The sequence below is a fragment of the Phascolarctos cinereus genome, unplaced genomic scaffold (genome assembly GCF_003287225.1).
Source record: "Phascolarctos cinereus isolate Bilbo 61053 unplaced genomic scaffold, phaCin_HiC Scaffold_5;HRSCAF=322, whole genome shotgun sequence".
Lineage (NCBI taxonomy): Eukaryota > Metazoa > Chordata > Mammalia > Diprotodontia > Phascolarctidae > Phascolarctos > Phascolarctos cinereus.
Window position 1 is genome coordinate 454796567 of NW_027555958.1, and position 13405 is coordinate 454809971.

The 13405-nt window shown below is 50.0% G+C and overlaps 1 protein-coding gene across 3 annotated transcripts in view; it reads left to right on the forward strand.

Annotated features, from left to right (window-relative positions):
* The window catches only part of TCEANC2 (transcription elongation factor A N-terminal and central domain containing 2), a 34701-nt gene that overhangs the window by 16404 nt on the left and 4892 nt on the right, over positions 1 to 13405 (forward strand). For all 3 annotated transcript variants that reach the window (XM_020987825.2, XM_020987826.2, XM_020987827.2), the window contains one exon: positions 7749 to 7942. In XM_020987825.2, the coding sequence (XP_020843484.1) occupies positions 7749 to 7942 (194 nt within the window). The remainder of the gene's footprint in view (positions 1 to 7748; positions 7943 to 13405) is intronic.

Sequence of the window (13405 nt, forward strand, 5' to 3'; positions counted from 1 at the left end):
GATTCACGTCGGGATGCACGGAGCCACATTGATTGAAAGGGTCAGGTCTCAGAGAGGACTTGGGCTGCCTGTTGACTGGCTCAGATCGTTTCTTAAAATCATTTGGGTTAGTTCTGGAATGCAGTTTTGAATGGATGTGGGTGTGTCTGATAGTCTGGGGATTCAGTTCAAAGAAAAGGAGGAGGCCCCAGTGTGCAGCCGGGACACAGGGCAGCTGGAAAGCTGCCCGCCTGAGCAAGGTCTTGACCTTGTCTCAGACCTTCCCTGGGCTGTGCTGAGGTTGGCTTGCAGCTGAATTTTCAGGCTTGGAGGAATCGGGGGTGGGGGGGGTTCCTGGGTTCTATTAGCAGTTGTGGGGCTGGAGACATTTGTGGGATAATTGCCTGCAGGTATTCATAGCAAGCCCCCTCCCCCAGGCCCCAGCTCCCTGCCTAGCCGCCCTGCGGGCTCTAGCAAAGAGAAGATTCCTAGGTTTGCTCCATGAAGTAGACGTGTGAGCATGGCCTGGTGCAGAGCAGTGAGACCTTCGACCCAGAGAGGGCTGGACAGCTCATAGGCAGGCTCCAACCAGAGACCTGCGGCCTTGCTGGTACCTCCATCCTCCTTGGATCCTAACCAGGGCATCTTGGCCTCTGGGCCCTGGGCTTCCACCTTTCCTTACTTTTTCTGGGAACATTCTGAGTCCTGGGTTCAGAAATCTGGCTCCTCGTCCCTAACTACCTTTCCTGCTGCTGGCTCTGGCTTCAGCACGCTTTGCCCACCTCAGCCCTTCTCCACACGCTCCAGACCACACAGATGGGCTTACAAGAGGGTATGGACACATCCAGACATAAAGTGTCCACAGAAGGGGATTCCACGTGTCCCCAGCCCCAGCGTGGCCCGTCAGGAGTCTCCCAGGTGCCTTCTTTTCTGTGGGTCCCCTCGTTTTCCTAGTTCACAATCGCAGATCCAGTCTTGGCCAATCAGAAGGCCTCTTAGTAGTAGGGTAGGTTTTTGGTATTGCTGTCCATCTGGCCAAGGGTAGAATTGCAGAGAAGCAGGTTTCTATTAGTTTCCACCAGTGAGCTGGGCTGCGTCAGGAGGTAGCGAGGGAGCTTTCCCCTTCCTGAAGGCCTTCCTCAAAGCCTGGATGACCACTTCTCCAGTGTGTCCTGTCGGGGCTGGGGTGGGCCTCTGAGTCCACTGCACTTCTGTCATTCTGAGCTGTGCCTTTGCTAACTTCTTCCCCCCGTTAAGGGAAGGCAGCGTCCACCTGAGAAAAGCAGAGTTGTGCGTCGCTGTTTATGGGTTAGTTTCCAAAGACAGTCCTCTTCTCCATAACAGCTCGCTTTCTTCTGTCGGGTCTTTCTCTCCTCTTGTTTTCAGAGAGATCTTGTTGTCTCAGGTGTATATCCCACTTCTGACACTTACTAGCTCTGCAGCCACCGGCCAGTCCCTCAGTCTGTCGGAGCTGTGAAATGGGTGCAGTCCTGTCTGTCATGTCAGACTTGAAGGGTCTGAGGGAGACTCAGAGGTATCTATCCAGCTCTTTGAAAACCTTACAGAGATACACCCAGATGCAGCCCCTCCTCCCTCCTCCCGGCTGCTTCTGGCCAACAGATTGATGACTCCTGAAGCTTTAGGAAAAGCCAAGCCACCCATAGTGGAATCCAGATCTCCATCATTCAAGTTTTCAGGGATGTTGAGAGGAGACTCCTGGCTAGGGACAGGGATAGGGTGGCCGACGTGAGCTTTGATGCTCTTCTCCAGCTGAGGTTCCGTGGTCTCTTCCCAGACAGCGGGCTCTTTGAGGACGGGGGCCAGCCGTGCTTTCTTCTTCTTCGCGCCCCATAGAACTGATGGTGCGCTCTGCGCGGAGGAGGTGGTTAATAAATGTTTGATGGATGAATAGTGACAGAGTCCCTGCCCCCGAGTCTGCCCATCCCTTCAAATAGCCAGTTCCTCATTTGTAAAATGGGAATAGTAATACCCTCCCCGCCGCTGCGTCTCCCAGGACTGTCCTTTGTAAACCTTAAGGCACTGCCCAAGATCACTGTTGTTGTTATGTTCATGTTTGTATCTGCGTCACATGGCAGCAAATCCTACTGCTCTGTTCCGAGCTCCGTGAGTGTAAGGAGCCAACGTTATCCACCTTTCTATCTTGCCGAGCCCGAGCCCAAGCTTTACACACAATGGTTCCATGGGAGGCCATTGCTGCTCCTTGTGAAAGGTGACCTGGTGCTGGACTGGCAGTTGGGGAAGGAAGAAGAGGACGGAAGGGAGAAGGTGAATCCTGGATTTAGTGAGTAGGTGGCGGTGTTGGCCTCTGTTTTCGAAGAGGACTGGTGATGTCACAGGTGATGTTGATGACATCGCAGGTGATGTCTTGATTTTTGCATGCATTAGGTTTAAGTGAGGCAGAGCTGCACAGAGGTCTGCCTCACTGTCATCAAAGGCCAGCGGCAGGACAAAAGTCAGGATGGCTGGCGATGGTCCGTGGTGCAGTGGGTGACCTCGGTGTCTTCTGTGTCTGACCAAGCTCTAAGCGCTCCCCAGCGCCTGCTTCGGCCGCCTTCCTGGACAGGTTGCTCTCGTCTGCCTGTCCCGCCGGGGAGGTATTCACCTGCTCAGGGTGGACATCCTCACCTCACAGGTGGGTTTGAGGCCCGGCGGTTACCTGGTCTGGCCTTCCACCGAGCCAGTTTACTGGAGTGTGGTCGCTGCACGTGCTGCAGCTTCTCGGAGGCACAGCTGAGAGTAGCTCCCCCCCAGAGGTGCTTCTCCTCCCTGAGCTCCCCCCCCCCACTCCCCCCCCCCACATTTAGTGACTGGATCCAGAAAAGAGGGTGAAGAGAAGGAGGAAACAGGACAACTCCAAGGCTTCACAGCAGAGTGTCTGGAAGAATGACGATGCTCCTTGGGCAGACCAGGGAGCAAGAGAATAAGCATTTATTGGGGACCAGCCTCCCTACTAGGTGACCTCATAGTGCACAGAGCGCCAGTCCTGGAGGCAGGAGGACCTGAGTTCAGATCTGGCCCCAGACACCAACTTGCTGTGTGACCCTGGGCAAGTCACTTTGCCCTGTTTGCCTCCGTTTCCTCTTCTATAAAATGAGCAGCGGAAGGAAATGGCCAACCCCTCTGGTATCACTGCCAAGAAAACCCCAGATGGGGTCACGGAGAGTCTCAGAATGTGACTGAACAACAACGCTCCCTTTTCACGTTCAAGGACACAGAAAATGAGTGCCCCTTCCTGGTTCCTCTGGTGACCCTGCTGAACTGGGCAGGGAAATTTGGCAGGTTTGTCATGACAGTGGACATTTTTTTAGGGCTCACAAATCAAGTCAGTAAGCATTTATTAAGCTCCTCCTGTGTGCCAGGCACTGTCCTGCATGCCAACAGTACAAAGAAAGGCAAAAAAACAGTCGTTGCTGTCAAGGAGCTCCCCATCTAGCCAGGAGATGACGTACACAGAAGTGAATGCAAATGAGATAAATACAGGCGGGTTGGAAATAATGAACAGAAGGAAGGCCCTAAGATGGGAGAGCATTCCAGGCACACAGGACAGCCGATGCAAAGGCCTGGTGAATGGAGAGGCACGGTCTTGTGAGGAACACCCAGGAGGCTGGGGTCACTGGATCCAGGAGCGTGTGGAGGGAGGAAAGTGTCAGAAGACTGTGCAGCTAGGAGGGGGCCACCTTAGGAGGGCAGAGACTTTTAGGTTTGATCCTGGAGCCAATAGGGTGCCACTGGAGGGGGTTGAGCAAGATCTGTAGCTTGGTACTTTCTTCACCATTACCCAAGAGGTAGAGAGTGTGAGGATTACTGTTCCCATTTTACAGATGAGGAAACTGAGGAGATGGGAAATGCCTGGCCTGGAGTCACACAGCTGGGCAGCACTGGGACTGGCTTTCAAACCTCCCTGTTGTCTCTGCGCACAGTCAGCTTTCACATCCCTCTGGGAGATTCTCTGCAGAGATTGTCCGCGGTCATTTCTCCCTTTGAGCTCTTGTTCCCGTAATAAGACAAAGGACGGGAGAGTCTCACGGGTGACTGCTCCCTCCCGGGCTGCAGGCAGCTCAGCAGGAGTGCTTAGAGCCCTGATCTGCTGGTTGCATCCTCCAGGGAAGGCAGAGGGGCGTGGCCGTCGTCGTGTCTAGGCCCGTGTTTGCCTGTGCTCAGGAAGGTGCTTGGACCCCTGACGCAGCCTGCAGCAATGAGGATTCGGAGGCTGCTCAGGCTCTGGGGCCCTCCCGCTTCCCTCCTCTTCATGGTGTCACTTTATTCATTTATTTGAAGATTTCCCCAGAACTTGGACCCCATCCATGGTCCCAAGCAGAAGCAGAGCCCGAGCTTTGAGAGAGCATGGAGTGCCCTGCCCCGAGGCTGTTGGAAGCTTCTTCGTTCTGGCCCCTAGAGTTAAGGGGTACAGTCATTCACCTCAGACTCCTGAGGCCCAGGAACGGGGAATAGTGGAATCCCAGGTACTACCTGCACACAGCCCGGGCACCCTGGCAGCTGCTGCACAGCTCAGAGAGTCCCAGAGCCCCAGGCCTGGGAGACACCTCAGAGGCCCTCGGGGGCCAGGCTAGGGCCTGGGCCCCTTCCTGATGGCCTCCCCCACCCCAGGCAAGCTTTCGCCCAAAGGAGGTTTTTGCAGCTTCCATCTGTGATCCCTAGGAGTCCCTCGTCTGCCCCCAAATCCTTCGTGTACTTTCAGAATGCGATCATACTTTGCTGGGCTAGGGAGAAAGACCGCAAGTCTGCCCTCCTCCAGACTGAACATTCCTTGTTCCTTCTGTACTTCTAGGGGAGGAAGGGGAGTAGAATGGGAAAAATTGGCTCAGGGATCGAAACCCAGGTTCAAATCTTGCCCCCGACTCTTAGTACTTGCTGGACTTTGGGTGAGTCAATTCATGGCACTCAGCCTCAGTTTCCTCATTTTGTGAGATTGGGGGGAAGGGGAATGAGTCGGACCAGCGGGTTTCTGAGCGCTTGTCTGGCTCCGCATCTGTGGTCCTCTGGATGGTCTCCAGGGCCTGCAGAATCCTGGTCGGCACTCCCTCTCCTTCACAGCCTTCCTATCGTGTGGCTTCCGGAGCTTAGCCTGGAGTAGGGCTGACAGTAAGCAATGCCCCCTCTTTCTGTGCCTGGCTCAGTGCCAGCTGGGACTGGTGGCGGCATACGGCAGGCTCCTGTGGTGCTTTCAGTCCACTAAAGTCCCTCCATCTTTTTGTTTTTTAAGTATAATACTTATTTCTCAATTAGTAACATTTTTTTCCTCCTCTGAAAACAAAGCAAAGCAAAAGAAGAAAACAAAAACCCTTGTAACCAACATGCCAAGTCAAGCAAAACAAATGAGTACAGTAGACATGTTAAAGCACACTGGGTCCATCCCTTCTCCATAAGGAGACAGAGAGTGCTGCGTCAGTCCTCTGGCACCAGGCTTGGTCACTGCGTTAATTGGAGCTATTTATTTTGTTGTTCAGCTGCGTCCAACTCTTCGTGACACCATTTGGAGTTTGTTTGGCAGAGATGTTGGACTGGCTTTCCTTCTCCAGCTCATTTTACAGATGAAGAAACTGAGGCAAACAGGGTCACACAGCTAGGAAGTATCTGAGGCTGGATTTGAACTCAGGTCTTCCTGACTCCTGGCACTGCACCACCCAGCTGTTTGTTTATCACAATGTTGTTGTTTTGGTATAAATTGTACTAAACATGCCTCCCTTTTGCATCAGCTCATGGATCTTCCCAGGTTTTTCTGAAACCATGCCTTTCATCGTTTCATCTGGCACAGTAGGATTCCATTACGTTCACTACCATAATTTGTTCAGCCACTCCCCAATTAATGGGTTCTTCCTTCCCCTCCCTGTTTTTTTAATACAAACTCTTGTCTAGTCATACCTTATACTTAGGCAATGGACATTTTGAGTCCAAGTGCAGGGATTTACATTTACTCCTATTCGATGTCAGCATTGGATGAAGATCTGGACTCAGAGTCAGTAAGATCTGGGTTCGAGTCCTGCCTCTGGCACATTCTGGCTATGTGACTGGACAAGTCGCAGCTTGTCAGTGTCCAGGGACAGTCCCCAAGCCTTTAAGATGCACCATAGCTGCTGCTCAGCGTTGGTAGAGGACATTTCCTACACCCATGAAATCACAGCTCCTCACTCCTTACTCTCAAGGAAGATCTCCATTTTGATTCACTTTGGCTCATTGTTCCAGCCTGTTGAGATCCTAGCGGCTGCTCTCCAGGACTTGGACTTCCCCCATCGTTGTACATTCCTGCTCCATGGTGGTCCTGCCTCCTTTTCTGGTCACATATATAGAATACAGGAGGGTCCCAGGTCGGGGCCAACCCTTCTTTTGTTTCAAGTTTTTTTTTTTTTAGGTAATTGCCCAGGGTCACACAGCTAGTAAGTGTCAAGTGTTTGTTCTGAGGCCAGATTTGAGTTCAGGTCCTCCTGAGTTCAGGGCCGGTGCTCTATCCACTACGCCACCTAACTGCCCCCCCCAACCCTTCATTTTGTAGCTGCATCACACTCTCGAAGCTGTCTTGTGCACTACTTGTGTTTCATGTCTCGCTCTGCCTGATCGTGGGCCACAGGCTGCTAGAGCTCACCGTGCACCCATTCATCGCTTCCTGGGACACCCGAGATCAAGGTGTTTCTCACCTCCCAGAAAGGCAGCACTCTTGGCAGACCCCAGGTTGTCCCTCATCATTAGGTCAGGTACACTTTGGTGCTGGCACCCGGACTGTGAAAGGGCCTCATGGACACATCTCTTGAGGTTAGAAATACTTTTACAAAGTCTTGAAATGTGATCACTGGGGATGATATCAACTGTCTGGACTCTGCCCCTTCCAAGGCTTAGTCCCTAGAAAGAGGTCGCTGGGGTCTACCCAGATAGGAAGCAGCAGAGCACCCCGCTTTTTTGTTTTTGCAAAGGAATATTTACATATTTATTTCAAAGCTATAGCAAGAAGCAAGGCACAAATTGTCCTCCTGTACCCAGAGGCATCGTCCTCCCATGCACTGGGTCTGTATCTGGAGAGGGGAAGGGGATTAGGTTCACACTTGAGCTGGGTTCCTAGAGCATCAGTTTCACCAAGTTCTGGGCTTGCTTCCCAGCGCTCTGGTTTCTCAGGACTTTTCTGCTGAATTAACAGCAACATCTGGCCTGGGATCCTGGCTCCAAGGTCTTGAACTCCTAGGTCCAGGACTCCGTTGCCTGCATCTAGGACTGAAAAGGATCCATGAAGCAGACTGAAAGCCCCAAGCCTGATTTTCAGGGCTACAGAGCCTCCAGGGGGCCCTTCCTCCTACCTAGCGTAGTGCTGGGGCCCGTGATGTGGGTGAACAAGACTTTACTCTTGGATGCAGCTGGGAAAGGAGCCCCCAGGTCTCTGTTTTCAGATCTAGTGCTTCTCTTTGGTGGATGAGGATGTCAGTCCTTGGGTGTAAAAATGTGCTCGTGGAATTGTCTGAGATTGAACCTTTCACTCTCTTGTTGTTGCCTGACTCCCCAGAGGGTGATTACTCTTTGTAAAATGGGTCCAGGGTGATTTGTGCCAACTCGATCGGTCATTTGACCTTGACTGAGTCACCATGGAGCTTTCTGCACCTACAAAATGGTGGCAGTGATGAGGTCCAGCTGGCTTCTTCCACCTCTGGATGTCCTCTGATCATGTGGGAAGCAGCAGCTGGAATGCACCTGGTTTGGGGTTTGACAGCAGAAAACAGAATTGGATTTCTTTCGTTTTCTTCTAGGTCACACCGTGAACAAGATGTGCAAACATTCAGATGGAGAGGTGGCCAGTCTTGCCAATGAAGTTTATACTGAGTGGAAGACGTTCATTGAGAAGCATTCGGATAAGCCCTCCATTGAAGTCCGCAGCGACCCCCAAACTGAGACGTTCAGGAGAAACGCCCAGAAGTTACTCTCTGAAGCATTGGACCTAGAGGTAATGTTCTTGTTAGGAGGGCTCAGCTAGGCCTGTCCCTGGGCAGCTGCACCAAGGATGATCCTGGGCACTTGCTTAATGGATCTTTGTCTTGACTTTGGGGTTTACAGGCAGTTCATAAATTTGTAGCCAGGACCCTGAAACAGGCCTTCAAGAAAGGCCTAGTTAGGGGCAGCTAGGTGACACAGTAGATAGAGCACCGGCCCTGAAGTCAGGAAGACCTGAGTTCAAATCCGGCCTCAGACCAAACACTTGACACTTACTAGCTGTGTGACCCTGGGCAAGTTACGTAACCCGAATTGCCTAAAAAACAACAAAAAAAAGAAAACAAAACAAAACAAAAATAAAGGCCCAGTTACCAAATATGGAGCCATTCACTGTTTTTAAATTGTGTCCTACAGATCCCAGGTGGTCTGTGCAATGTAGACTGGGGGGTCTGAGGGGATACTCCAATGAGAATGATGTTTGTAACTCCAGATATTAACTAGGAAGTGCCTTATCATCGGTTGCGGCAGTTTGGGTGTGAAAATATACTCAATGTCCTGTAAATTTTACCTCCATTCCAAGGAGATTCCGTCCCACAGTCTGAGACTTCCTCACCTTACCCGATATTTAGAGGTTCATGCCCACAAGTGTTCCATGAACCAAATAATTCTAGAAATACTGATTAGGGATAAGCTGTCTGATAGACAGGGGAGACCAGGTCCAAGTGGAGGCCACCTGGAGCAAACTGACCCCCGTCCCTGGATTTGTGAGGCATGCAGTGGGTTAAGGAGCCTGTGGCTAGCATGGTGTGGCATGATGCAGGCGTGAAGATGATGATCCGGGGCACACGTGGTAGAAGGAAGCCTGTGTATGTTTGTTATTTTGCTTCAGGAAGCCTGAATTCCCTGCATGTCCTAGAAGAGATGTTTGAATGCCTCTGACTCATTCCTCCTCTGCCAGAGGAAAGCCCTGGGTCTGGAATCAGGGGCCTGGGGCCTGCAGCTTGGCTTTGCTGCTCACCCTTCACATGGAGCAGGGCAAGGCCCTCCTTACCCATTGGTAAGAGCGATGCCGAATGAGGGGTGAGGACTCAGCCCGAGTGTGGCTCCTTTCCCACCTTGGAGTCCAGGATGACTTTAGGGCAGATTCCATGAGGGTCATATCAGTAGCAGGCATTTGGTATTTCTTCAGATGGCAGTAGTGTCATGGTTGAGAGAAGTCTGGACCCAGCCTAGAGCTTCCAGCTCTGCCCCTACGGCATGTCCTTAGTGACCTTGAGCCCCTCTGTAACATGAGCCCTCGGAAGTCGACACTCTCCAAGGCCCTTCCAGCTTGAAAGTTCCATGGTTCTCTTGAGTACTCATTACGGACTAAGTGTTCCACAAGATATCTTTTTTAATAGGGACACATGTAGAAGGAAGATAAAAGGACTCGGAAGTTCGGTGTCTGTCTAATTTTCTGGGATATCGATTAGCTGACAAGACTTGTTTGGTATTTTAAACAAGTGTATTTTTGCAATAAATCAAAATTGATTAGAGAAATGTACAGTAGGGGTGAATAATATATAGTTAATGTGGTGGTAAATATCAGCTCCCTGTGGTATCTTTTTAAGTAAATGACTATAACGAAGCCTTGCTGTAAGGATTAATGAGCAGTTTGCCTGCTATATTAAACTCCATAATAATTATCCTTTTAGTTTATCCATTAATTACCCTTTAAATGGTACATGAAGTGCTCAGCACTCAAGTGTTACGAAGCAAAGTTTAAAAAGTAATACGTTTGTGTGCACTTTCCAGTTTAATCAGGAAAAAAGATCACATTCAGCAGAACTGAATAGGTTAGTTTCCAAAGCACAAATTAAAAAAAATTAAAAGTCTGACTCTTAGGCTGATCCTTGGTGAGAAGAAGAACCCACTCAATCTGTTTTCCTTGCCTAAAGAACATTTGTCTGTATTTTCATTGGTTTCATATGTCACAGAATACAGACACAAACACGTTAGTGTAATGCTAACCGGCTCTACCGTCTGTTCTCATCTGCAACGTTTCTACACTGGTACGAATCAGTGATCCTTCCAGGCCTGCACTGGGCCTCTGACAGGAGCCAATGTGGAATCCATTTGAATCAGATGCCAGATCTCCATAAAGGTAATTAATCAGGCAGGAGAAGACCCCTGGGGTCCCTTCCCAGCCAAGGACTGCAAAGCCTTTCTCTTTCGATTTGGTGCAGTGTTCTCCCAGATGCCGTTTCTTCATGTCATGAGGAGCATTTCCACATGGCTCATCTCCGCAGCATCCTCTTGCTGTGATTGCCACAGGTTAATATGCATGCGACCAAAAAAGTACTTCCCTTATTAATATAAATTTGTTCCTTTTCCATGTCAGTGACTGCTTCCTTGTTCTTGCAATTGTAGAAGAGATGAAAAGAAAACCCATCGTCATGGCCCTGGCTTTCTCTTCCTTTATTTTCTCTTCTTTATTCTCTTGTATCTATTAGATCTTTCATCATATGAAAGTCTCCTGCCGGGTCATTCTCTTACTTCCCCTTCCTCATTATCCACTCGCCTTCCCAGCTCGCTCCTGTGATCATTTAAAAAAAAAGTGAACGGGTTCTAAAAGTGAGCCTGTATCGTCAGCGTTAAGAAACAGCGTGGCTGGTTAGCGAATGTGCTAATGAGACCAGGGTCAGAGGGACGGTCCCCACATGGGCCTGCCGGCTCTGCTTTGTTCCATAGCGGCACACTACACCCTTAATTTGGACCAGCCTCCTCATAAACATGTTCCACTGGTCATGAGCAATGGGAGAAGCGTGGAATTAGAGGGTGGCTACGCTAATGTGAAGAGAGGATGTCAGAAGAGGAGGCATGTTAGCTGGAGGGCCCTTCAGAAATCCTCTCTCTAATCCTTCGTTTGATCTCCTTTGCCCCTGCTCTCCCTACCTCCTATTTATGTGGAGGTTCTTTGAGGGCAGAGACTCTTTTGTTTTTCAGGTTCATAGTAGTTGCCTAATGCATGGTGGTTGGATTAAACTGAATCGAATGAAGACCTAGGCAGCGGCTTTCCTGAGGTCTCGGGCCTCGCACCCGGCCGAGGCAAGGCGTGCAGTCTGGGTTATTGAATGAAGACTGAGGCAGCGGCTTCCCTGAGGTCTCGGGCCTCGCGCCCGGCCGAGGCAGCGGCTTTCCTGAGGTCTCGGGCCTCGCACCCGGCCGAGGCAAGGCGTGCAGTCTGGGTTTCTGGCTTCTCAGGGTGTTGCTCTTTCTGTCCTTGTAGGAGCTTGTTGGGCCTGCTCGTCGTAAGCATAATAAGGCCTGAGAATCAGGTGGGTCCCCGAGCCCCAGGATACGCCATCTTGGTGTAGAAAGGGTTGTTTGGATTTTCAGCTGGACCTGTGTTCTCACTGATGGGGGTGTTCCCTCCAGTGGTGCACCCGGAGACCCATCCATCCTTGCCCCCAACATGACTCTTGTCCTTGTCTCTGTAAGTTTGCTACAGGGTGTCCTCCCAGGGTGCTGGGGGCTTCCCTTGTGTTCTCCAGGCATGACAGTGGTTTTCTCAGCCAGCCAGTCAGTCGCAAAGCATTTGTTTCTCCTCGGAAATCCCTGTTTGTAATGTATCATGACCTACTCACACCCTCAGGTGCTTTTCTGTTGCTGCCTCAGTTCTGCAAAGGCTGGAGTGGTCCTTTTGACTTGTCGTATAATACCTGTGTAATACTGGGATTAAAAAAGATGACCTTTGTTCAAGGAATTGCTAGGAGCATGAAGCAGAGCAGTTCAGTGGGGAAAGTGTGAGATTTGGAGTTTGAGGGCCCAGGTTCAGATCCTGGATTCTTGTATGACCTAGGTCACGCTGTTTAATTTCCTTGTGTCTCAGTTCTTCATCTGTAACATGTGTGGGTTAATGCTAGATGAATTCTGAGGTCCCGTCCAGTTCTAAAATCTATCATCATTAAAAGAAAATTCCAATGCCCAAAGGCAATCTAATGTAGTTCATTTTCCTCCTCCTCATACTAATTTTGGGCCCAGCTTATCACTCATTGGCAGTGTCCGTCCAAGACAACCACAGTGCTTCCTGATGGATAAGGGCTGTAGGCTGGCCGATTGCAGCCACGTGCCAAGTGGACGGTAAGCATTCATTGTCCCCCAGGTTTAGCCTTGAGTGGATAGTTCAGCTAAGCTCTTTTGGGTGGTGTTTGATCTCTTCCAAGATGGGATTGATGAGCTGGATGCAGTCGGCACAGTGCTAGCCACAAAGGGACGTACCTCATGGCTTATCATTATGTTATTTCATTTTCATATTTAGCCAAGTGTTGGCATATTAGTTTTCCCATATTTCATAGACATATAGCTTTCAAGCAAGAAGGGACCTTATAGGTCATCCCATCTAACTACCTCATTTTACATATGGAGAAACTGAGGCGCAGCAGAGAATTGCCTGCCAAGGAGTTAACGGCTAAGCTGGGCGTAGAGACCCGAGTCTCTTGCTTGTTACTTCACTGTACTATTACCCCCTCCCCCCGCGTTTTTATTTTCAACATACATATATATTTCATTCATATATTTTCATGATATTCATATTGTATAGACAGAGTATATACATTTTCATCTTTGTAGCCCAAATTCTCAAATGTAATGTATCTTCCTCTGATGCCCTCTTGTGGCATGGGGGTGACCCTGAGTTCTGAAAGCTCTCCCAGGTTCTACCATGCTGGAAGGCTCCAGGGATGGGTCTGTTTTCTGGGGACGAGTCTAGCCAACTACAGAGAAGCCCATTGGTGCCAGGAGGCTGGCCGCGTGGCAATACGTTCTTTGGCCACAGTTGCCTGTGTGCCCACAGACACGCAGCAGATGATGCCCAGTCCTGTGGAGCCCACTTGTGCTCTGCAGTGATAGAGTCAGAGCTGCCAGAAAGGGGGAAAATTGGCTTAAGAAACAAGGTATTTAGACCATCTCCAAGCCCTCACTTGAATTTAAAAGCTGAGCCTCGTCCAAAGATCTGGAAGGTGGACGTTCCCTGGCAGGAGCTGAATTGTATCAGTCTTAACATTCTAAACGTGATCAGAACCAAAATGAAGAAGGAAGTTGTAGGTGAATGGAAAGATGGCTCATAGGTCATCCCTGGTGAGGAAGGGGTTGGAGGACTGGCTTTTGTCCTATACTCAAAGGCAAAAAGAACCATTGGAGTTGACATTTGGTCACCTCACGTTGCAGTACTTGTGGTAAACATTTGTGGAAAGATCGCCATGTAAATAATTGGAACTGATGAGCTAGCATCAATTGTACAGGATGGAGAGGTGGAGAAATTCTCTGAAGAACTGGATAAGACTCTCCACATTAAATCAGCATGAAGTGACTTCACTGCCGAGTTGAAGATGGCACAAAATGTATGAGAAAGTATTAATCAGGAAGAAGGAACAAGAAAGGCCGAAGACTCGTAGACCCGAAGAAGCCGTCCGCTTTTATATCATAAATACTTTCT